Source organism: Arachis duranensis, chromosome 8 (assembly GCF_000817695.3).
Source record: "Arachis duranensis cultivar V14167 chromosome 8, aradu.V14167.gnm2.J7QH, whole genome shotgun sequence".
In the NCBI taxonomy this organism is placed as follows: domain Eukaryota; kingdom Viridiplantae; phylum Streptophyta; class Magnoliopsida; order Fabales; family Fabaceae; genus Arachis; species Arachis duranensis.
Genome location: NC_029779.3, coordinates 14635287 through 14661958, shown reverse-complemented (window position 1 = coordinate 14661958; position 26672 = coordinate 14635287). Strand labels below are relative to the sequence as shown.

Genomic DNA, 26672 nt, shown 5'->3' with positions numbered 1-26672 from the left:
TGATGCTACTGGTGGGACATCACCGATGGCAGCACCTACTCCGCCGCCTCAGCAAGGGGACCACGATGTCGACGATTATTAGGATCTGTAGGGATTAGGGTTTTATGCATTTTTTTGTTTAGGGTACAATGATATTTTATTGTATTCATACCATTTATTTTTAATAAATTTATTTGTTGATTTCTACGAATTTTAGATTTCTGATAACAATTTTGTTAACAAGAGTTTTAATTTGATTTATTTGTTAGTTGTGGCTAAACTGTGCCAAAAAAAACTAAAAAGCCTATCCGACGATAATCATAAACTCAGACTCGACAATCCATTGAAAACACCGACGAAAAATCTGCCGGTAAGGGGTTTTCGGTGCCGTTTATACCATCAACTATAGAATGACGGTAAATTCGACGGTGATCAATATTTTTATTGTAATGAAAGACATGACGCAGCAGCGTGGAAGCAAGGGTAGAGGTATAGCGTTGGAGCAGCGTCGAAACAAGGCCTCTGGCTCGGTGACAGTGTGACGACATCACGGAGGGGAGAAGAAGGCGCGCAGCAGCAGTGTCTTTTGCAAGGAGAACAGAGGTGGCACGACGCACCGGAGAAGAAGGTGCAGCGGCAGCGGCGAGAGCAGGGGGCGCGACACAGGGAAGAAGAAAGTGCAGCGGCAACGTCGATTGCGGGGAGTACAAGGACCGTGTGACTCATGGGAGAAGGTACAGCGGCAATGCAGCTCGTTGCTTCTTCTGACGGTGGCGGCGACGGTGAGGTGCGTTCATGGCGGTGCGACAAGGAAGGGGGGTGAAGCGACTGCAGTAAAAAGAGAGAAAAATGGAATGTGAGAGATTATTAGAGATTATTTTTCAAAAAATTTAAGGTTGAAATTATTTGATATTTTTGTATTTAATATACTTTAGTTTGGTGTGAAATTTGCAACTTAATTCTATATGCATAATATCAAATTGTCAATAAGAATCTGACAATGTCCTATATTAAAAAAATATTTGTATTAAATAAAAATGTTTTAATTTGGATTTTCAAGCATCATTATTCACCTTATTTGTTTTCAACGAAAAAAATGTATCAATATGCTAGTGTCATCATCCACATGTACAAAGCTAAACTAATAATAATAATAAAGGTTGATATATAGTAAAAGTAAAAACAGATATTTTATTTTATTTTATTTAATAGAATTTTCATTTTAAATAAAGAAGGACCGTTTCTAGTCTTATCCATTTAACCGCCAAGTGTGCAAATTTACGTGCCAAGTGCTAATTTAGCATTTGTTGTTAGTTAGTTATGCCGGAAAATAGATAGAGGATTGTTATGTCTGACAGAAAAAATGTTAGGAATTAATCTATGTATTAATTTTGTTTGAGAATTAAAATGTCCAATTTTAAAATTTTTGGATACTAATTTGAGTAATTATTATGTCAAAAAATATATCAAGAATTGATTTATCTGTTGGAATAAAATCTTGAGAGTGATTTTGTATATTAATTTTTTTGAAACTAAAATATTTGCTTTAAAATTTTTGGGGACTGATTTGGATAATTATAAATGAAGTGCTATTATGGCCGAATTCCAGAAATTTGATGATGAAGTGATACATCAATCCAATTTTAGCCTCATTATACACCCCCAGATGCCATTTTATTAAGATCAATCAACTAGCACTGTACTAAAATAAAAGATATTATTAGCCGGAAAAAGAAGATATTTGATAGTGTGTAGAAGTAGAAATAATAGAAAGATAAATAATACAACCGGTGTATCTATCAACCAATTTTCAACATTTATTTCTCTAGCGCATCTGATGAGGTTTTCATCATAAATTTCAGTTATTGTAAACACTACTATTGAATTGCCTTAATGATGTAATGTAAATGATATAAATATAAAAAAATCCAAGTTTTTAATATATTTATTTTGTTTTTATTAAATAAAAATATTTAAAACTTTTCACTAATGCTAAGTTCATCATGTGTTCTAAACTCATGATATAAAGAAGCAAAAAGTTTAAAAGCAATATAGTGTAGCATTCACTTCACCAGATATTATCCGTTATAATCCCTTCCACTTCATCAGCAACCAACTAATTAAAACATCTGTTGAGTAATTTGCATGGTGTAGCTAGCTTCTTGCCTTCTCCCTCAATTCAACCAAAAAAGTTCTCGAAAGTAGACTCATATTTGAAAGAGTGAAAACTCCCTTACCCCCTTGCAAACTGCAAATTGATCAAGCATTCAGGCATATACAGCCTCTCCGCCAACGGTTAAAGCCAATGAGTTTGAGCAAACCACCCATTGATTTTTGCATGTTCTACTTGCGAATTCTATTTCACACAAACACCCATTAATTTTTACTCCACCCTCATGCTTTTTCATTCCACACAAAAGCTAACCTCAATTCGCACCACCCTAATGCGAAAGTAGCCTTAATTTTGCGAAAACAACTTTCACTTATTTCTCCACTATGTGTTGTATATTCATGCACCAAATGCATTGCACACCTCCTCATGCGAGTTTTTGTTTTATGCCATGCAACATGGTATTACTATTATGGAATACTATCATATGCATGTTTAGTAACTTCTTCAATTTTCACATATGAAAAATAATCATTTATTTATTTATTTATCAAAAATATTTTTTGTACATTAAGAATTAGCCATCAAAATTAACCAATATGTATTTATGTACAAATACATATGTTTTTTAATTTATTTTTAATTTATATTTTATATTCTAATATATAATTTATATTTAGTACTTGATTTTGATGATTGATTTTAGTGTGATTGATTTTAGTGTACACCTAACATGATTGTTTATTTATTTATTCACCATCATCATACAATTCTTCACGTCCATTGTGAGATTGGCACACCCCGATATTTGGTGAATACGTCATTTTATACTGATTATCATGCAGTGGAAATGATCCTATTCCTATTAAAGTCAGCAAACAGATGAGAAAGAAAACGAATACATGTCTACCATTTCACATTCTTATGATAATGGTTAAATTTTTTACTTTCACACAATACCAATACCAAATCTACCAACATAATATTTCAAACGTTTTGGGTTGCATTACTTTAGAAAGTAGAATAACCGGAATGCTATCTCTTTTGCACACAAACAAACTTATCCAATTAAAATAGACCCCCAAAAAAAAAGTCATTCAATAACTTGGAATACTACCAGGATCACACGTCTTAGAAAATAAATTCACAAGTCATAACTGACTCGAGGGATCCCAAAAATAGATGCCCATATACAAATGGAAAGTTGAAGGATTTGTACATAAGAATGGCCCAATGGGGATACAATTCAGATTAAAATTGAATATTGTATCCTCCAGAATGACATGGTTAAGTGACTGAACTGATGCTTTGTTAAATGCCAGTGCAGATGTTTCACTAGAGTAAGAGAAACTGATTTATTTTTTTCCCTTTTTTGCCCCTTGTGTGATAATCTTAGGTTATAAATTTGTCCTGGAATCCAAGATAAAGGTTAACAACAGAATCGAGGGGAAGGCATAACCCCATCTACGCACTCTTCATCAGAAGTATCAACCATTATCCCAATAGAAGCAGGCACTAGATCGGTTGAAGAATGCTGACCATATATTTCCAAAGGATTAACTCACCGATTGCAAGGCCCAGACAGTAAAAACCAGCATCAACTGTCACAACAGAATCAAACAATCCAAGAGAACCTTAACAGGATTATAAATAAATCAAATACTATAAACAATCCATGACATGAATGCATATATATTGAAAATAATGAAAACCATTTGTGTCGCACACATGATTACATTTCCATGTGAAATTCTGGTGTGTAAATACTTTTAAATGGGCTGCAATTGTAAATTCGAAGAGAATATACGTATCACTCAGTTTGCAAGAGTCTCAAGTTCTAGTCCACTCGTTTATCATCTGAGTACACTACATGTTTGAATGGCTAAGCATTTCCCTGAATATAGTCAATGTCTTCCAAATAGCCTCACATCCCAAACTACCATTTGATGCAATCTAACCTAAGGAACCTCAAGTAATTCAACATTAGAGTGCCTATTATGCAAGCACGAAGCAATGCACAATGCTTGCAATTCCCAACATCTGAACAAATGTATGTCACTCAAAAACTTTGGCTTCAGTTTTTCTCCAATATTCAAGGGTAAGTTATCAATTATGCAAAGCAAACAATCAACTAGAAAGAGTATTGCACTTCAAAATGGATGTCACTCATTAGTATTTGCTCTGATTCAAGATGCACCAATCAGACATTCATATTCTTCATTTATGCATCAATTCTATTATAAATAGAGATTCCCGTTACTACATTTTGTGGACTTCTGAAGATTACTTTCTCTCTTTCCTACATTTTCCCATTCTACCTTCTCGTTGCTTTCATTGCCCTCAAAGTTAAGATAGTTCCCTACCACTACCAAGCACTTTCTATTTAGTAAATCAATACATAGGATAAAAGCAATGACATTTCACAGCACTACTAAAGCTGAGACTCGATACAGTCATGTTTAGGCGGTAGCAAACATTACATGGTGTACATTTCACTGATTTCAGAAGATTCAATCGTCATAGTGACAAGTCCTTAAATTGAAATTTTGTTCCACTACCAGAGTAGCTTAAATTTTGGCACAGGATAATTTGCTGCAACAAGACCAACCAAAGGAGACAGAAACAGAGAAAAAGAAGCAAAAACTAAACCCATTATAAGTATCCCTCCTTAAAGTGTTGAATGCACAACTCACCTTTTGCAATTCACAATGGCAACTTCCGCTGACGGCGAGTTTTGAAGCATGAAGTTCACTATCCCATCCGGTAGAGGCAATGATAACTTCATCACTTCTTTCTTTGACTTGCCAGCTTTCAGTGTCATGGCAAATATAGGTGATAGCGGTTTCATTTTCACTTTCAAAGACTTCAACTTACCAAGGCAGGGTAATTTAATCTTCAATAAATTAGGAATCAAGAAAAGAACCTAAATAATCACAATAACAAGGCCAAAATCAAACACTATTCAACGCAAACTCAGCATAAAAACCCTTCAAAAACTAGACTAACCTGAAGAGTACTTGCAGAAACCGTCAGCGATTTCACATTAGCAAGCTCCAACAACCAGCTAAACAGAATCAAAGGAGACTCCAACGAATTCGACCAAATCTCTGCATCAATATCCACATCTTCAAGCGAAGGAACATGGCTTCCACAGATTTGCTGGTACGGAATACCAGAAAAACGAAAACTCCTGAGCTTCGGCGTCGAAAGCACGATCTTGTAAAAATCCTTCGAGTGATCCGAACGCAATGTGAGATTCACGAGCGTGCTGTTCGAAATGTAGAGTACCTTCGCATCTCTAACGGTACAGTGATCAATAACCAAATCGCTCAATCTCTCACACGCCGAGAACGGTTCCGCCCTGTCACTGACGCCACCGCCGCTAGCGCAGAACGTGAAATGCTGAAGATGCAGGCTCGTCAACGCCGTTAAGTTCAGCGATTTCGGGAACAACGTACTTCCGTAGATATAACCCCTAGGGCAAACAGAGAGCTTCAAAGACGTCAACGTCTTGCACGAGAAAATCGCCTGAGGAATGTGAGCGATATCGCATTTCACCGAGATACCTAAGTTGCGAACCTTGTGCGAGATCGCATAATTGACGATTCTTTTGAGGACGTGAGGCTCGATGCAACCATGGCGCTCAAAATCGAGGTTGAGGACGGCGGAGGACGCGTCGCGGCGGGTGAGAAGGTTGGAGACAAATTTGGTGAAGGTTTTGAAGGTCCAGAAATGGGAAGAGTGAAGAGTGAGGGTTGGGAGAAGCTTCCAGAGATTCCTCCAGCGACGGGAGAGGACGCAGGTTTGGACGGCGTGTTTGGCGTTCACGAAGGAGAGTACGTGGAGGAGGACGCAATCGGGTAAGTCGCTTAGCCTGTCTTCTTCGTTGTCGTTTTTACTTTGCGATTGCGTTTCGGTGTGCCTTGGTCTTTTGCTGTTGGGCGAAAACGGCGTGTCGTATTCTGAAGAAGACATTGGTGTCGGTTTCTCAGGTGCAGGGAGATCGGGGACGGGAGTGGGGGACTGCTATACTGCTATGGCTGGCTATTATTATTATTATTTTTTTTTTATGATAAAGTGCTATCGCTATTTATGATTGAGTTAGGCGCTTTTGTGCGCTGAAAAGATTGGAGGGAACATGTACGGAAATGAAAAGTTGCTAGGTGTAATAAGGGGTTTTATGGACAAATATTTTTTTTCCTATTTCATTTTATATTTATTAAAAAAATTACTATTTCTGTCACAAATATTTATGAGACTAATAAATCTATTTATAAAAAAATAAAACTTTTAATATATCGTAAAAGATTAGTTTTAATTGATAAAATTAATCAAATTTTAAAATTTTTTTTAATATTTTTGAATTATTTCTGCTAATTCAAATTCTCAAATTTTTTTTAATTTCCAATTTTTTTTTATCATTACTATTCTTTTCAATAATAGATGAAAAACAATAACTTTTTTCATCAAATTTTAAAAAATTAGAATGAAATTTGAATATCAATCTTTTAGAAAAAAATAATAATAACTAAGGTTCTGTCTTTTTTTTTTTTTTCATTATAACAATAATATTCTTTTTAAAATTAAGATTTTTAATTTTTTTTAATGGTTTTTTCAACGTTGATACCTTCAATAGTTTTTTATATTTGATTTGCTGAAAGACATTAGATATATGTCTATTGCTGATTTTTATTGGATAGAACCTGAGAAGGAGTTTGATAATGGATTGAGATTATTAAAGATTGATATGAACATAGTTAAAATATACGAGGCAACCATGAAGAATGGTAACAAAATTAATATCTATACAAAGCATCTGGTAGATCATCCTATACTAGTTGAGGAGAAGAATATGACTCCATCAAAGATGAAAATAAAGAGATGTGCTAAAAGGGTTCCAACTTTAAAGAAGAGTCCAAGAAGTAGATTAATAGTAGTGAAAGATGATAACGATGCTGAAATAGTAGGTCATGTCCAAGTTGTGAAAGAGGCCCAAAAAAAGGGTGAGACCCAGATTAGGGAAGAGGCCCATAAAAATAATAATAAGGCTGAAGTTGAGGCCCAAAATAAGGACAGTGTTACTATGCCCCAACAGATAGCAGATTTAGCACCTTCATCATCCCATGAAGTAAGACAGATTTTTTAACCTCCCCAACATCTGTCCTACCGGATGAGTCACCATCAACTCAGTCCCAACCTTTTCAGCCATCTACTGAGCATGACCAGCAACCAATACATACTGATGGTTCAGACCCAATCCCGTCCTTTGAAGCCAATGTCACTAAACCTCTTGCACCTGAACAACTAACCCAATACATTTCACAGCCATATAGAAATCTACTTTTACAATCAATCCCTGAGTCAGTCCCACTGTTTGACTCCAGTAGGACTCCCTAAAATAATCAAACCAATTCTTCAGATGAAGTTGAGGGACGGCCAATGATAAACAAGAGAAGATCAACAAAGAGGCCATCCCTTATAGGACAATCCTTCATCCTGAACCCTGATCCGCACAAGCCTCCAATCTTCTTTGTCCCGGTTGATGAGGATGATTTTTCTGATGAAAATGCTGGATATCGTTGCTATGAGTCAAAGGACTTGCATAGCATAGTAAGTGATGAAAATACCGATCAGACACCAGTTTTTTCTTAGAGCAATGCCGATGCCCCTGTTAGCCAGGTGCGGTTGGAGTTGGGGATAGAGTTTGAAACTCTCAACCATTTTAGGAAGGCACTCCGCAAGTTTAATATCAATATTGGAAGAAGTATATTCTTTGTTCATTGTGATTCCACAAGACCCAAGGCTATATACTACCATAAGGACTATCCTTGACAAATATACTGTGACAAGAGAACATTTCCAGCAAGTTATCAGGTAAAGACTTTTTAAGAAGAAAAGAGAGATTCATGTGCATTTAGATTGGCATTGTCTGAAGATAAAGTTTTTCAAAATCAATTTAGATGGCAGAAACAAGTTGAAAGCATGGGTATCTATGTCAATATATTAAAAATAAAAAAAAATAGAACAATGTAAGAATGACTTACACATCATGTCATGCCAAGATCAGAAAAAAATTCACTATCTCATGATTAACAAAGATCCTAAATTATACAAATCTTATATTTTTATCACCAAATACAACTCACAAAATAAACAAAACGCTACCCCCAGCGCAATGGTTGAAAGCGACACTCTAAATTTGTCTATAGCCATAATTGAGGATGCTTGCTGATTTTTCCCAATTGCAGTGACACTTAATCCATCTTCATGCCTTGCATAAGAATGCTTTATATTTCTTTTAGCTAAGGATCTTGCTAGGCCCTCCCATCCTTCTTTGATTTTATCCACCCACATAAAGTATTTGCAGTCTCTTGTCTGAAAAAATATAAAAAACTCACCCAAATGTCAACTAAAATTCAAAAATAAATTTCTCACCTCAACAATGACGGCACCTGGCCATTACCGCCCATAGAGGACATCTGATAAACCATCTATTAAGGTTTGTCATTGTGGCAGACTCCATCAACGCAACCTTCCTCCCACAGAAACATCTATCATCGAGCTTCTTCTCCTTCATCTTCTTCGAACTTGAAGAACTGCTGTGACTTCCATCATTTGCAGCAGAGTTAAATCTGCGCAAAGACATTCCAGGAGTTACGAGATAATTCTTTCTGACTGTGGGTGCACTTGACACTATATAAAATTCAACAAAATTCGATTTTTGGGGTATAGTTCGAATTGGGGAAGATAACTTGTTAGGATTTTGGTTTGATGAGTAAAACCTTATCATACAATCTTATACCAACGTTCACTTTCACGTAGATAGAACTTTGGAGCATTGGAGTAGCCACGTAGAGTCGGATAACCATAAAGCAAGTATATATCCAAAACAGTGTACTTTTGTTACATGGAGGACATTTTGCGTGGGTACAAGTTTAGTTTTGATTTAGTATGGGTATATATGTCAGTGTTTTTATCTTTTATAGGTATAAATAGTCATTTATTCATTGGAATAATATTGGTGAAAGATGGAGATTAGAAATGAGATAAGATTAGGTTAGGTTAATAAGGACAATTTAAAAATTTTGAATAAACTTTTTGGGTTTGAGAAGAATTCATTTTTTATGGATATAAGATGATGAGTTTTTTTTTGTTAGGTAAATTTGTCGGTGTAATAATATTCATGAATAGAAATAGTAGTTTTTTCTATTTATTAAGATATGAAATGATACCCTTCTATTTTAAAATAGAAAAAAATATACTTTTTGTTCTTAAAGTTTGTCAAAAAATTTTAAAATATTTTTAATTTGTATCAAATATATTATTGACAGTTAAATTTTTAAAAAATTTATAATCAATCTAGCAATAATGCATAACAATTATATTTGACTTGATTGTGTTAAAGGTTATTCTTGTAAATTTATTCCTGAATTTGTGTTTAAATTTTTTAAAAAATTATTCATCAAGAATATATTTGATGCAAATAAAAAAATTCTGGAACAAAATTAAAACAAAATAAAATTTTAAAATATTTTTAAAGTTTTTAAAAATTTCAACAACAACCATTTATACCATAAAAGTTGCAAACGCGGACAAAACTACCCATAAAAGAACGAAACTAACTTTGTACACATCAAAGATGAGTTTTGTTCAACAAAACTAACCAAACACTAAATTTTAGTTGACTCCATTCAAAAATTATCCAAATTTCTTAAACTATTCTCGTCATCTCCACTACACTATCACTGACACAATTATATTCCCCTTTCTTTCTCATTCCAACTCTAACAATTCAGAATCAAAATCATCTTTTAACAGAGTCAACTAAAATTTAGCGTTTGGTTAATTTTGTATAACAAAATTCATCTTTGATGGGTATAAAATTAGGAAAATGGATCCTTTCAATTTTTTTCTCAAATGTTTAGTAAAGTATGATCTCTCATTTTACACTCTTTAAGTGAGACAAAAAAAAATATATGTGAGAAAAAATATTAAATGATAAGAGATTACACTTTACTAAATAATTAAGAAAAAAATTAAAAAAATCTACTTTCCAAAGTTAATTTTATTTTTTTATAAATAATTTTATTAGCGTTTGCAACTTTTATGATATAAATAGTTGTTTTTTGACTTTTTTTCGTAATTGATAATATCTCCCATTTTATTTCTTAAAATTTGAAAATTCACCTTTTTTTAATCTAGTTCTTCTATTTTTCTCTTTGTATTCATGTGTTACAATAGAATGAATTAAAATAAAAACTTATATTTACTCTCGGAATAACTAGAGAGTTCTAATCCAAAAATAGAGCCAAAATGATTGATTGGTTATTGACTTCATTTTATTTATTGTTTATTTTATGCTTTTTACTTTTTAACTAGTGTATGAACCGGTGCTCAGCACGGAAAAATTTATAAAAATGAAAAAAAATTATATGTTTAGATATTTAAATAAAAACACAAAATAATTATTATGTTAAGAAATTTATAAAATTATTATCAAAATTAAAGTTTAATTTAAAAATAGTGAGTAATAATTATTTTACACTTTTTTTTAAGTAAAATAATTATACAATATACATTGATACAGAATTTAAAATAAAATTAAAATATTTATATTAGAATCCTATTATTTCAAAAATTTTTCTATAAACAGCATTGATGGTTGAATTTGCAGACATTCTTACGTGATTTATAAGTAAAACTTTTAAACCTCTCTTACTCTTAACTCTTGAAAGTGCCACATATAGTTGGCCATGTGTAAAAACTGGTTTGGGCAAGTACAATCCAACATGAGATAAAGTTTGTCTCTGAGACTTATTAATTGTCATGGCAAACGATACTATTATGAGAAACTGTCTTTGTTAGAATCTAACCGGGACGGTTTCATTTGTTGGTACCATATTCATTCTTGGAATCAAAGTAATATGACCAACATTGTTACCCGTTAAAATTTCACATTCTATGACATGATTTCTAAGTTTCCTAACTTGTAGCCTTGTACTATTACAAAGACCACTGGATTGGTCAATTCTTTAGTAACATCACCGAAACACCAATCTTGAGTATTAATTTATGTGGAGTCAAATCAGAGCAATTTATGCTATTCAGTAATTCAAGACCATAGAAATCTAGTTGACTCTTCATATTTCCTTCATCCATACAAATCAAATCCAAACTAAGATATAATTTTTTTTTCTCTAGGAATGATAGCCATCAGATGGTTGTTGACATCTTCAACGATGTCCAGCGTGGGAGCCAATATAGTTCTTGCTTTGAAAAAATCCTTTGAGGACATGTTATCCAAAATATTTGGATAAGAAAAATGAACCAACTTATCAAATGCCTGGTCCGAAGAAGGAATAACAATATCTCCTAGAAGACATATCTCATATTCACCATCCATATTGTCACATATTAGACCATCATAAATTTTCAATAAGCACTCACCAAATTGCTCTGTCTCATCTTGATCTGAAATAGTCGTTCCTACTGAGAGTCTCATATTTTTTGTTAGTTTGAGCACTTCCAAAGATAAGACTAATTTGTCCCGATCCTCGTGAAATGATAGAAAGAATTTGTTTAAGTCTCCACCTAGTACAACCACTTTTCCTCCAAAGAAAAAATCTTTGTTATATGTTGGAGAAAACCTCATGATATCACCTAAGCATTTATCAAGCGCTTTATAGCAGTACCTAATAACCATTGGAGTCTCATCCCAAATTATAAGTTTGGCTTTCAACAGCAGCATTACTTGAAGGGAACCAGATTTAATGTTACATACAAAATTCTTAGTTATATTCAGCGGTATTTTGAACCTTGAGTGTGTCGTTCTTCCATTGGGAAGAAGTAAAGATGCAATACCACTTGAAATAATATTTAACACAATATCACCCCTTGAGCGAATCTCAGCAGACATAAGGTTCTAGAAAAATATTTTTTCAGTACCCCCATGACCATACACAAAGAAAAAACTCCTTCATCATAATACACAGCTGTAACAATTTCATCATAATATTTCTACTTAGGTGTTGCGATGGCTAACATGTCTGAAGCATTTTTCTTTAAATCATTCCTGTTAAAGTTTAGCTCTTCCTTGATAACCCTTTTGGTTAACAAAGAACTATCAACTTCAGTTGCTAAAGGCATAGGAATAGTCTTTCAAGGTTTTACCATAGGAATGTAAGATCTTGTCTATATCCATTAAGCACAATTAATTAATCTCATCATCTGACATGGTTAACTCTGCATATTATACGATACTGTAAAAATTCAACCAAACTAAAAATGATCAATAATGAAGAACTTTTATAATTGCAATTATAAAAACTTACCCCTCATGTTCATCACGGTTCTCTATCAATACAAAATATCATTTGAGAGTTCATGCCAACATCTATCCCAGACATGTTCTGGTCTTGAGATATTGTTAGATGTTAATAGAATGACAAATAACCTTCTAACATATGATCTTGAGACTCACGAGCATGCTTCTTTAATTGCATCCATGAATTCTCTGTCATCTTGCAAGAGTCCAAGGACGAAGCATGCATCTCTATACGTAGCATAAATTGTTCCTCCTACTATTCTTATATCTCAAAAATTCATACATCCTCTTTGAGTATTCAAGAGAAGTCGTTGGTAATATTTTTCGGTATTTGCTGCAAAAAACTTGGTTAAAATCCCACTTTTAAATTGCTAAATGGATTAGGCTATGCGATTTCAATTATTATGTAGCTACACATCCATATAAAGATTAATTTTTCTAAAAAATATAGAACAATTCTAAAATTGTATAATCTACAAATTATAACTGCTGAAAGTTATTTGAACATTTATTTTCTAGTGTAGATAAATCGAATAAAATGGACGTGGGGTACATGCTGTTAAGATTTTAAATTTAAATCATCAAATAAATAAGATCAAAATTGAATATAAACTCGTCATTACCTGCAGATACATGAGTCAACCTTCCAATTGTGAAGCCTTGTTTTCAAGGAAACCACTTTAAAGCATCGACCTTCCAAACAAACTTGGTTAGAAACTCAGCATAAGTCAGACTTCGAGCATAGGGATATGACATGTTCGCCGCCAACCATCTCAAAAACATGGACTTGAGATATCGCTCTTTCGACGATATCATTCACATTAGAACTATAGAAAAATGCTACTTGTACAATAAAATTTAGCCTTTGTTCAGCCTTTAATATTATTTAATTATTTTTTTATTAAAACATATTCCTATTTTTTAGGATACATATTTATAGTTAAGATTAATTTAAATTTTAAAAATTAAAATTTCTCTAACTTCCTACCCACTTTATAGTTAGTTATTATTTCCTTCTTTCTTCTATTCTGCTACAATATTTCAATTTGTATTTGCAAAAAAAAAAAATCAAAGTTAGTGTATTTAAAAAAAATTAATCCCTTACTTGTTGTACTTTTGATAAAATGCAGGATTTGTTTTACAACTTACTAGTGATAAATGGTCGAATATAATTATATACACAAACTAAAATATTTTCAATTATAATTTTTTATCAATTGTAACACATCTAAAATTATTAAGTTATACAAAAAATATTTTTGAAACACATCCAAAATCATAAATCTAAAATTTAAATTTAAACATTAAAAAATAATTGTAATACATCTAAAATTATGAAGTTATACAGAAAATATTTTTAAAACACATCCAAAATCATAAATCTAAAATTTAAATTTAAACATTAAAAAATAATTGTAACACATTTAAAATTATGAAGCTAGACAAAAAATATTTTTGAAACACTTCCAAAATACAGAAATCACACATGCAAAATAATTTAACATTGCAATATATATGAAAATCTCTTCAGGCCATTTTATTCGATTTTTTATTTCAAAAAAAATAAAAAATTTGTACAGAATAATAAAAAAAGCAATGGCGTCATAGACCCATCCAAACCTTAGGTAAGTTTTCGGCATGGACGAACCGCAACGTTGATGCGGACCAACGGTGATCGAGGAGGAGGAAGGCAACGACGAAGATGAGTGTTGACGAAGGGGAATGCGGCATTGTGACTGAGCGCCGAGAAGGAGGAAGGCAACGTCGAAAATGAGCTCGGAAGAAGAAGGTGGCGCGGAAGAACGGCGGCGGAGGATGACTTCTCTGGATTTTCGTCTTTCGATGTGCGGCTCGGGATTTTTGATGTGGGGCAAACGTGACTTCTTTACTTTTTTGAGTGTTTTGTACGGGTTTAATAATTAGATAGTTTAAGATTTATTTAAGAATTTTAAAATCAAAATTTTGAATTTTGAATAATTTAATTTTTAGATATGTATTAAATTTGGAATAGAAATTTAAAATTTAAATTTTAAATTTTAATTTTATTTAGTTTGTATTTTGAATGTGTATTTAATTTTAAAAAGACACTAAATTTATTCATAATTTTTAGATGTATTTGTTTTAATTTTTTTAAATTATTGTAATAAAAGGCTAAATATTGTACCATTTTTAAAGGATATCTAGTTGAATTGAACCACAGGTTACTCATCCTCCAAATGGAATAGAAGTCTAATCACAAATGGTTCTTTCTCTTGGATTTCATATCCAAATAAACCAGACTGCCTCACATGCCAAAATGTACCTACAATCATAGTAATTCCTAATTTCGTCAACAACTTGTGTGGCTTCTGACGAATCACCAGTGTTGTACAGGGTAGTTGTTACATGGTCATTGTCCTTGTGTACATACTTAAACAAATACTTAATAGAACTTGTTTGGCATGTGTATTCCACATTTATGTGGCACCTAAACTTGAGCAACAATTCTGGATTATAAGGAACAATGAACTTATTGTCTAGTACACATTTTATTTTCTTCACTGTTCGACCGTTATCAGTTTGCCTATATTTCAAACTCTTTGAGATAAAACTTTGAACATGATCTATTCTTTATGCAAGGTGAATTCTTATTGTACAGACCACATGGACCATGTACCATGTAATTTTGAACAGTTTCATGTAGATTTGGCATTTCATTTTAATCAGAAATCTCAGTTGTTATATGTTTGTCTATGTCATCTGGTGTTTGTAGCTTGAACTCGTTACTCATGAATAAAAGGATATGTGCATGCGGAAGCCCTCTCTTTTGAAACTCTATAGTGCAAACATATATAAATTGAAAAGACAAATGAGCAAAACATTACAGCATAAGATTTTAATAAGGTGTTGCATAAACACAGACTTACATCCCAAAATTTTGCCAAAGATTTTTTCCTCTTTTAGGTCATCAATCAAACCATCAAGTTTGATCTTGAAAACTCGACACAATATATCAGGGCGATCTTCTGCCTTTAATCCAATGGGAGTCACTTCTCTTTTTATCTCATCTTATTCAGGGTTACAGGTCATAGTGATAAAATAGTTAGGTTATCCTGCATATCTGCAAATTGCAAATACATCTTTACAATTATTCATCATATACTTAGGTCCACCGGTAAAAGTACCAGGAAGAATGATTCTTTTGCCAAGCCTTGCAGCATCTACATTCCCGTTTATAAGACTTTCATGCAAACATTTGTATTTGTCAATCCTCAACTGTGGTTGTTTACACCTAAAGGATTTTAACCTCTCTTATTTCACTATTATGTAGCCATCTACCAGAAATTGTTGGAATAATCTCTTTGATCTTAGAATTAACAGAGATTCACCCATCCTTTTCTGTACGTAGTTGAAAAGCAAAGAATTGTCGCAAAGTGATTGTTTTGTTTTTCTTTGTAGGCCTAGCGGAGATAGAATTTGATGTTGCAATACCCAAACGAAATCCATCCTCCCCATATGGAAACAACAATGGATATTGCAAGGCTAAATAAGATGGGTAAAAAACATCAATCTGTTGGAGCTTTCTAGTTTGACTCTTTATAATAATATCTCTATCTTTGCTTAGTTGTTCGACATCGCCAACAATCAATGCAGCCACTTTTGATGCAGATGGCAAGTTGTATGTCCTGCCATCTGTGGTCCTTTTACTAATCAACTTAAACTTTATGTTTGTGCAATTTTCCTGTTGGTACCTATCTCTCGCATAGCAAAAACTCTTTGCCAAACTATTATATTTTTCTAGCATGTTTTTTAATATTGCCACAATTTTCTTATCCCGCTCATTTATAGCTTCATTGGAACTGCAAAAAAAAATTATGTTATTTTCTCTCACACATAAAAAATAACTAAAATGTTTGATTGGTTGCATGAAAATTACCGAAGTGTGCCTATCCGATTATCAATCTTATTTTCTGTTCATAGATATATAGCTAGGCAAATGTTGGTCGCAGACTATCCGGAGGAAGTAAGCTACCAATGCTATGGTAGTTTTGACCCAAGGCTTAAAAATTAGAGGAGCAATCCCATTGTTCACCCCACAGTCAATTTTTTCGGCCATTGATGTAAAACAAAACATTGAATTAAATACCCTTATATTTTTTAGGAAATGAATACTTCTTTGATCTCCTCTAGTATGAAGCTGAATGAGCTCATCAGGAGGCACAGAAAGTAGAGGAAGCTCGATTTTTCTTTCCATACAACATAATAAAACCTTTGGTTGGGGCGACTATTTGAATTTAGCAAGCCTTTCTTCAGACCACATCCATGCTTTACAGTGTTGACATTGATAAATAGAATTTTCTATATCCTACACATTTCTTGAATGAACTCTCTTTAGATACTCAGTTGTCATACCAATACAATTTACTCCATGATGTACACAAAGATACAAATAAACATATAGATAAAATTTTTACATACCGTCTAAAGTTTCTGAGGATGATATAAAATTATCTTCTATATTCACATCCGACATTGAATCATCATAACCATTCAAATGGTTTCAACAGCAGAAACCACATACATTCAACTTTTTCACCATCTCAGTACAGGTTCGTCCAAATAGAGATGCGGTCTCCTTATCGAACACAACAAAAGTTGTTGTAGCAGTACCATCTAAAACCAACAAATTCAACTTATACCTACTTTTTTTTATTCAAAAACATCAACTAACACTTGGCCGGTCACCCTTTAGTTACAATAAAATCATAAAAATTATATTCAACACAATTTAAATGCTCAAACATAATTTTTTTAGGCTTATCAGTTTTCTAGATTTTAGTCTAGCAGAGAAGACTTTGGTATAAAATTGTTGTAGATATATGAATTTTTTCTATGCACTCTATCTCATTTTGACAATTTTTTTTATGGATAGACAATATTTTCATCAATTAAAGGAGTTTTTGTTTTTAATAAATTATTCTCTTATTGTTTACTAATTGTTGGTATTAAGCTAGATATTGCTAAATAAATTAAAAACAGACATAATCAATTACATAACTATATTGTTTTTTTATGAAAAGATTGCACAAATAAGTCCAATTAGAGTCGTACCTATTAAAAATATTATTCACGTCCTTATTACAGCCATCGCAGAAGTATGTATCCGCATTAGCTTCTGCCTTCACGCTGCAAACACAAGATTTATACCACCAACTTAGAACATGTTCAACATCAAGAACAGTGGCCAGAATAACATAGAATCCAACCTACATAGGAACAGTTTGAAAGTCAAAAAAAAAATAATGAACCAAACATAAAAAAGTAGTTTTCTATAAGGCACTCACATCCGCAACCGCACGTAACTCCTTTATTGTCTTCCTCTCAGTAGAATATAAAACTTCATCTTCGTTAACATACGTCGGTTTGCCAGAAAACACAGACAGGTACTGCGAGATCTCTCTATAGTACACGCTACTTATCAATCACAACACCATAAAAATACAGTCAATATGCACAACCATAAATAATTCACAATATTTGTACAATACTTTTTTCGAAGCATCACAGCCTCAGGAACATCTGGATTTATCAAGAGTCTGGTACCATACATAATGTTTTGTAAAATATTGGTACCTATGTATAATAATCATTGCTTAAATGAGTTGTATAATTATACATGACAAAAAAATTATCGAATGAAAAGTAACCAAAAGTGTCATTAGATTTAAAAAACAACTATAATCTACTGTGAACCTAATTAATTAGTAAAATTTTTTATTTTAGCAATGAGCTATATAAAAAATATTTATTACAAATATAAAATAATAAAAAGTATTAAATAATAACAAAAATATAGCTTGAAATCATATATTGATTAATTAATTGTTGAGTAACATAGAATTTACAATAAAAAAAACTGGTGATACAATTTATTCACGTGTATATAATAATATTTTTTATTACTTCAAATTTTAATTTCTAGAATGCCAGCCATTTGTCGGAATTGTTATTGTTGTTTTCTACAATTTCACTTGTAATTCCACATGATCAAAAGTATTAAAACACAAAATACAGTACTTATAATTTTGCTTCCACGACATGTAGTATCACACTCTAAAATTTAAAAACAAAAATTTAAAAGCATATACGTCGTTCTCTATTGCTGGCGTATATGCTTGCTTGCTGGGAGAGAGAAGACCCAAAAAGATTAAAAGAGGACTTTGGGTACGGGTTGAAATTAATTGTATGAGATCCGGATAGATTTTCTATCTGCCCAACTTTAAATCGGGATTAGTCTCCGTAGGCCCATGTTTTGTTAAGATGCAATGGAGGCAAGCAAATCAACATGGTGTGTACCCTACTTTTTTATTCTCTTTTTATCACAATTCACAAGTTCTATGCTTTGTTTGATTATTGTATAAATCATGGATCTACATTGGGCTGCTTAGGAAATTAATTTATTTTGCTTACATTTTAGAATGAGTTTAATTAATAATTTGTTATATAAAATTATTTTATATTTTTAATAAATCAAATCTAATGATATTAGTTAATAATACATAGAATAATTACGTTTAAAATGAAGAAAATTTTGCCTTATATTACTTTTGTTTACGGAAATATAAAACTTAAAACTTAACAATCCACGAAATATAAAAGGCTAAGGAAATAAGGTCATTTATAAATTATCTTTAATTTATATATAATATAATTAAATTTAATAAATTCAATTAGAATAAACAACAAATTATTTATTTTATTTCAAACTTTATAAATGAATAAACTAATTAACTTATATAAAGAATAACAATTAATGTAGTAAAATTAATCAAGTATTATATACCATAATAAATTACATTGATATTTAAATATCTAATCAAATCAATTAGCTGGTATAATTAAGTCATATCAAAACACTTAAAAATACACCGTTCTTAATTAAATACTATCTATATTATATAAATCACATTTAAATTTATTTTTTCGTGTGTATATAATTTAAAGTAATTTACAATTTATTTGATTGAATATTATAATATAAAATAGTTTATAAATTAACATTAATTCATATATAATATATAATTAAATTTAATGAATTTAATTAGAATAAACAATAAATTATTTATTTTATTTTAGACTTCATAAAGGAAAAAACTAATTCACTAATATAACGAATTACAATTAATGTAGTGTAATTAATTAAGTAATATAAATTATAATAAATTATATTAATATTTAAATATTTAATCAAATCAATTAGGTGAAATAATTAAATCATTGCAATAAATTGTATTGAATAAATTAAAATAATTAATTTAGGAAACACTCTTCGAAGCATGCCATGTCAGCTCCATCATTAAATGATGGACATCCAATTTTTATATAATAGAATAGATTTGATTTATGCCAAAGGTGGGCCTTGGTATTGTCCTTGGCTCCTTGCCAATTGCCATTACTAGTCTCTTATTTTTTTGTTAAATGTTAGCTAGCGCCGGAGCCAGTATTTTTCCTAGTTTTATTTTATTTTTGCGGATGATAAATTTATCTTCTTATTATTATTATCATCTTAATAATATTAATTTTAAAACAACAGTGAAAAATGATAAAAGAATAAACTGATTTAAACAAATTTGAAGAAAAAGCAAATTTGAGAAAATTATTATTTTTATTGATAAAAATAATTATTTGAGTAAATTACTCTTTTTACCCATAAAAATTTAAGACGCTGACAAATCTACCCACAAACAAACAAAATTATTATTTCTATACATGAAAGATGAACTTCTACTAATAAAACTACCTAAATCCTAAAAAATTATTTGAAATTTCCAAAATATCCTTTAATATAACCTAACTTCTTTTTACTCCATACTAGCTCTCCTCCGTTTTGTTACTTCCGCCGCCTCCTCCTTCGGCGTCCCCCTCTCTACGAGCGCTCCGTTCGCTACGTCACTGCCAAAGCCTCCAAGAACCTCGATCGTGCTCTCTCCTTTGTCCGCAAGTTCAAGAGCTGCTCCATCCTCTGTCGCGTCATCACCATCGTTTCCGCGCCGCAGACATCCGCAAGGTCCTCTCCTACCTCAAAGCCTCCATCGGTGACATGAGCTGGCTCCTCTCCATCCTTGACGGCAACGTGCTACAATAAATTTTAGAAGGTTAAATTTAACAGTATTTATATATTTTTTGGAGTGTTTGAGAATGCTATAAATAGTTTCGGAATGTTCTAGAATGTCCTAGAAGATTTCGGAATATCCTAAAAGGTTCTAGAAGACTCTGAAAGGTCATAGAGTATTCTAGAGGAGTGTGGATATATATGGAAGCATGAAGTAATATAAAATAATCTAAAAGTATTTAGAAAAATGTGGTAGGATAGATATTTGTAATGAAAGTTCTAGATGATCAATTTGAACCGTTGATTAGATTTAATCCTAACCATCCATTGAGGAGGTGGAAGGCTATCAATAGGGGTGAGAGTTAGAGTTTGCGTGAGTAAGTCATTTGTAGCAAACACTTGAATAATAACGTGTTCTTTTCACCAAAGCTTCATTTCTCTTAATATGAGGATTAGGCTGACTTGTTCTTAGATCAAGAGGTTGAGTTAGTTCGAGTGTCAGCACGGTAGGTTGGAATGTGTCTAAGATCGCAACAATTTGGCATCAGAACAAAGTTCGAGAGGGAGCACAAGTGGTTTGTGGGTATGATTTCTAGTGTAACACTAGAGAATATTGAATTTCAAAGGGGAAGGGATGCTATTTCTTCTCAATGAGGAGGCAAGAAGGCTCGTTCATCAAGTGAGCCTAGAGATAAGTATTCTAACTTCTTCGAAAAGAGAGTTTCTATGTTGGAGAATGTTCTATCCTCTATGGATTAGCGCTTCGAAAGGATAAAACATGACAAGAAGACCCTCGAGACTCACATGTTGGGAGAACTATATGTTTTCAAAGAAAGCATGCTTCAAATAGAAGAGAAACTTGGAAATTTCCTAAAACTATTCGAGGGGGTTCGAGGAGGCAAAATCCTGATAAACCATTATAAGGAAGACAATAAAGATTGATCTCACAAAGCCAAATGAATTCAAGAACATGAAGGACACTTAAGAGGTGGAGAACTTTTTGTGACAAATAGAGAGATAATTCGAAGGTCAAGGGATAGTCAAAAAAGCAAAAAAGTACGCACTGCAACTCTCTACCTTTCTGATAATGCTACTTTATGGTGGAGGAGTAAGTGTATAGATATGAAAACAGATACTTGCAACATAGCCACATAGAAATATTTCAAAAAGAAGTTGAAAAGATAATCCTTCCCAGAGAATGTGGTCTATAAAACAAGAAAGAATTTGAGGAAATTGAAACACAAGAATACAATTAGCAATTTATTTATAGGAAGCAGTATCATTTGTTTGGACAATTTTAGAAACTAAACTAATATGCAAAATCTTACAATTAGATTGCAGATTGAATAACTACTTGAAAAATAGCAATACTATTCCCATATTGATAGCATCGCTCCCTTTTAATTATGTTATTTTATCTTCCAAAAGACCAAAACTATCCCCAATTCTTATGGATATAACAAAACTCAGAAAATGTTGATATGACAAAGAATGGAAGTAGTTCTTAAAAAAAGATTAAAAAAATACATAATTAAGATGTGACTATCAATTTGAGTGACATTATCATTTTCTTAACTACAATTACTATTTATTCAAAAAAAAAACCTACAGTTACTATCAATCCGTAAGTATATATTACATCCTTTGCAAATGAATTAGTAATTGTTTTTTGGACATAGGATCAGTAGTGTGATTCAAAAGTATATCTTACACCCCCAATGCTACTTTTTTGGTGCAAAAATATAAGTAGATGCGAATATTTTTTTAATTATAGAAGAAAAAGACTTGCGACTCATCACTCATCAAAATTACAGGGTCTATAAAGGTCTCTTTTGGGAACATCCTACCAATCTTAATTTTTAAAAATGGGAATAGCCATTGCATGTTTGTGCACATCAAACATGTCATCATTCATATTCCAGGCTATAAGTTTGGAGATAAAGTTAAATATTAATGCAACTGATTAGAGAGTTTATAATAGACCTCTTATATTGACGAGAGCTTTACTATATTTGTACATTCTATAGGTCGAACACATTGGATTTACTATATAAAACCTACCAATGCCAGTCAATGGCGAGTATTTCCAGTCACCGGAAAACTCATCGATCAGTTGCCAATGATGCGTTATCATTTTCAGAGAAAGCAGTAACATTGATATTTTCAGGGACAGCAGTTCGACAATCCGTGTTATTGCCTTCATTAACCTGGTCATCAAGTGCCAAACCATGAAAGAAAAAGGATGTATTCAGTATAAGATTGAGTATAACATGAATAAACGATGCACCATGCGGGAAAAAAAAAATACCGGCTCGGGTAGGGCAAGTGTGTGTTCCTGGTTTCTCTTGGAAAGATCCCTCATCGTACCCTGCATAGTTCCAGAATATCTTTACAGCTCCCTTGATATGATTAATTGTGGGGTAAAAATGGGATAAAGATTTTACAGACGTTGTTATGTAAAAAATTATATATAGAACCCATCCATGAAATTTTACCCTTTCAACCAAACACACCCTTAGAAGAAAATGATCCATTCATATGCTGACATGCAATTAGTTAGCCCCGGAATTTTCATAATCCCAAATAGGGTGAGAAAATACCACATTTTTGTTATAAGAAAGGACCACACTTGATTCAGATAATTTGAAAGAAAGTTCACGCTAATTCTACAAAGGAATGAAGTACTAGATCTTTACTCTTTGATGTATTGTCAAAATCAAACAACCCTATAATAGAAAAAGGGTTCTTTTACCCTGAAAAAACCATTTGGAGAAAAATACCTACCCTATTTGACCAAAATAGCCCACAAGCATTGCAAAGTGACCTTGGACCAGATGGCCCTCTCCGCATCATTGGGGTGGCTTTTGAACTTATGCCACAGTGTGTGCATCTACATAGACATGCAATGAAAAGAGAGGGTTAAAACAAAAAGTCATCCCATGAATCAAACCCCAGTACCAGAAAGCCACACACATCCACACTTGAACAGTGGTGAAAAGAAAGTTTGGCAATAAGATCACAGGATGAGATAATACTCACGATGTTTCTGATTGAACAGCATCTTGCATTGACTCTTGGTCTGAACCACAACTATTAGCTCCATCTTGTTTCTTAGATGAAGTAAATTGGCCTTTATTACGTTGCATCCTACATTTAACAATCAGATAAGAAGCATTGGCTATTAAGTCCAACAGCTACAACAATGAGCAACAAAAAGAACATGTCAAATATAAATGATGTGCAAAATCTTATGAGAAGATGAGTCTCCTCATTTGTTAACATTATATGATATATGAAGTACCAAAGTTCTTGCTCAGAACAGCAAATTATCAGGAGACACATGCCATTTGCTATCACAATACTAAAACTATGCACATCCCAATACATATATCATGGCAAAAGCAACCAACTCTCAATTAAAAGGTTTCATCAATTAAAAGGTTTAACAAGCATAAGAAAGAAAAAACCTTTATTAACCCCAAAAGGAAAGCACTATCCTCTTGATTGTATGTCATTTAACAAAAAAAATTTAGCTCTATAACAATATTGAGTACGTTAAGCACTATTGTACTATAAAGGATTTGACTGTAGAAAGAACCTAGGACTTCCAAATAGATTTTATCAAGATGGAAAGAGGTTGTATCAGATCATTAAGTTAGGAACTCAGAAAGATTTGCAACTACATACAGAGGGGTAAGGAGACGACAGCCTTTCACTCAAACTAAACAAAACAAGAACATTCTCAAGGAGGCCCAAAAATATAGGAAACCAAAAAATGTGGAAGTCCCAAGAATGTAGATTCCTAAACTTTAATAAAGTTCTCAATAGGAGAAAGGAAGATATGCAATAAAGGGAAGACAAGACTAATTAAACTAGGAGCTTCGTACCCAAAGATCTATCCAAAAGTTAAAAGTGCCTTTATCTAAATATAATGATGCAATGTAATCATAATAATAATAAAATTAAATTAAATAAAAAAATTGGTGATGTAATTTGGTTTTCAAAATGGGTAAAGTTATCTTGCTATACAAGTTTTGTAAATTAACCCTGTTTAGGTTTCTTGACTCTACATCCTGTTAAAGTGAAAAATAAATTGGATCATGAGAAATAACATAGAAGACCAAAATTGGGCAACAAAGTTCCTTTTCCCTTTCTGATATGATGTCTAAATGGAAGATAGGTAAGAAACAACTTCAAATCCAAAGGCCTGTTTGAAACATGCAGATTCGTGTCAACTGAAAGCTGAGGTCTTGTGCATTTCACTTCTATGTAAGCATGGGGAGGTACGACAACTTCAGCGACCACATGCTACAAGACATGTAGATTTGACACGATGGGTGATCTATTCTAAAATCTAGGGACTAGATAAATCAATTGCATGTCTAGATAGACAATGTGTTCTAGCCAGACTCTGTCAGCTGTTGCAATAGCAGGGTAAATGTGATAACACCTAATAACTTATATAATTTGTTAAAAAGAAGCAAAGAAAAAATTCATCCCCAAATTCAAATCACTATTTGCATGATGAAACAATCATATGAGATCCATAGACTTTTTTAAGCTAACAGAGTGAATAGTAACTTCATCTATCAATCTAACATCTGAGGAGATTCTATTCAGAATCAGACAATCATGTGAGGTTCTATCAATCTAACCTGAGTGCAACTTCTTGACGCACACTATATCTAACTTTCTTGTCGAAGCATCGCTCTTTCCTCTTCTGTCTGAACCTATTCAATGATGCCGCTCGATGTGGCTGACTGCACCTTCCAGGGAATTCCACTGCACCCTACATGCCCACCATCACCATTAGAAAACAAATGAACTAAACTGTAATTGAATTTATTTAGCTAAAGCTTTATATACAGATAAATACTTCATGTGATTAAGAACAAAATGAGTAACTAACCATAAGAGATTGTAACTAAACATAACTAACAAATTCCCCTAATAAACTGCACACGTACCCTCTGATTCTGAGGCGATAACTCTGCACATTGCGAACCCGACGAAGGCATTTCGCACCCTCCCAACAACAATAACACCGCTTGAACCTGTTAAGTTAAAAAACCAAAGGCAAAATCTAATAGTTCCTTCAGTGGTATTATTCTTGACACAAAATTCTGAAATATCACAGCCCCAGAGAACAAAGAACTGAAATTTGGGGGCGGGGGATTAACATTGAAAAAATAATAAGCGTGCCTTTTCGGGTGTAACGGAATCAAAGACATAGACTTGGCCACGAAACGAGAGCGTGAGCTGGCTAGAATCTTCACAGGGAATTATAGACATGTCGGGGCCTCCGCCACCGGAAACGTACACGGTGTCGGCATCTTCGACGACTCCGCCGGCACCGTCCTCGAGGCCGTGGGAATTATAATGATTGTGGTGGTGGTTGTCGACGGAGTCGGAGGCGGCGGCGCCGTTGTCTTCGGCGGCGGAAATCTGATTGGGAACGTTCATGGAGCCGTACATTGTTGGATATAGGGTAGAATTTGGGATTTTGGACGCATTAGAAGGGAAAAGTTTCGGGGAGTTGGGAATTGGGGGCGAAACCCTAACCCTAACCCTAGTTAGAGAGTTTTGGGGATTGTGAGAGTGAGAGTGTTATGTCACAGTGAGTGAGTGAGTAACAAATGGCGAATGTATATAAATATGTCTTGAAAGCGGAAACTGTGTCTGGTGTGGTGTGTGTGTTTGTCGAGGCTCAAGACAGAAGAGTGAGGTGAAAAGAAGAGAAGAGAAGAGAAGATAGGGGGCAAAAGTGATCCCAGTGACAGAGACACCGGCCTTCTCTCCTTTCTTTGTTCTTTTCGATGCGATTGTGCATCTTAAAATATATTTTTTTTAAGATTAAATTATATAATTGGTCCTCCTACTTTTATTGAAATTATAAAGATGTTTGTTATAGTACTCAAAAGAATAAAGATATTATCTAATTATTAATTATTAAAATATGTTAAATAATTAAATTTAAATTTAAAAATTTAAAAATTTTAAATTATGTTAAAATTATTAAAAAAATAAATAAAAATTAAATACCAAACAAAAAATATTATAAAATTAACTAATTATAAATTGGTTTTTAAATTTAAAAAATTTGTAATTGTGCTCTTAAACAAAATCTAATACTAAACCTTTAAAAAAAGGATATCAGTCAATAGAAT

The 26672-nt window shown here is 32.7% G+C and overlaps 2 protein-coding genes across 3 annotated transcripts; both read right to left on the bottom strand.

Moving 5' to 3' along the window:
* Window positions 1-3148: 3148 nt before the first annotated feature.
* Window positions 3149-6121, bottom strand: LOC107460956 (F-box/LRR-repeat protein 13-like). Its single transcript, XM_016079390.3, has 3 exons — window positions 5096-6121; window positions 4783-5012; window positions 3149-3690 (listed from the first exon to the last, which is right to left on the bottom strand). The coding sequence occupies exons 1-3, from the start codon at window positions 6062-6064 to the stop codon at window positions 3687-3689; spliced, it is 1203 nt and encodes a 400-aa protein (XP_015934876.1). The 5' UTR covers window positions 6065-6121; the 3' UTR covers window positions 3149-3686.
* Window positions 6122-20188: 14067 nt separating this feature from the next.
* Window positions 20189-26320, bottom strand: LOC107461073 (GATA transcription factor 25). Of its 2 annotated transcripts, XM_052253556.1 has the most exons (8): window positions 25708-26320; window positions 25473-25559; window positions 25161-25294; window positions 23545-23652; window positions 23290-23395; window positions 22814-22873; window positions 22567-22712; window positions 20189-20529 (listed from the first exon to the last, which is right to left on the bottom strand). In XM_052253556.1, exons 1-7 carry the CDS (start codon window positions 25978-25980, stop codon window positions 22608-22610), a joined length of 873 nt encoding a protein of 290 aa, XP_052109516.1. In that variant the 5' UTR covers window positions 25981-26320; the 3' UTR covers window positions 20189-20529; window positions 22567-22607. The 2 variants fall into 2 exon arrangements, with proteins under 2 accessions (XP_052109516.1, XP_015935014.1); XM_016079528.3 differs by lacking the exon at window positions 20189-20529 and having other exon boundaries at window positions 22391-22712.
* Window positions 26321-26672: the final 352 nt, after the last annotated feature.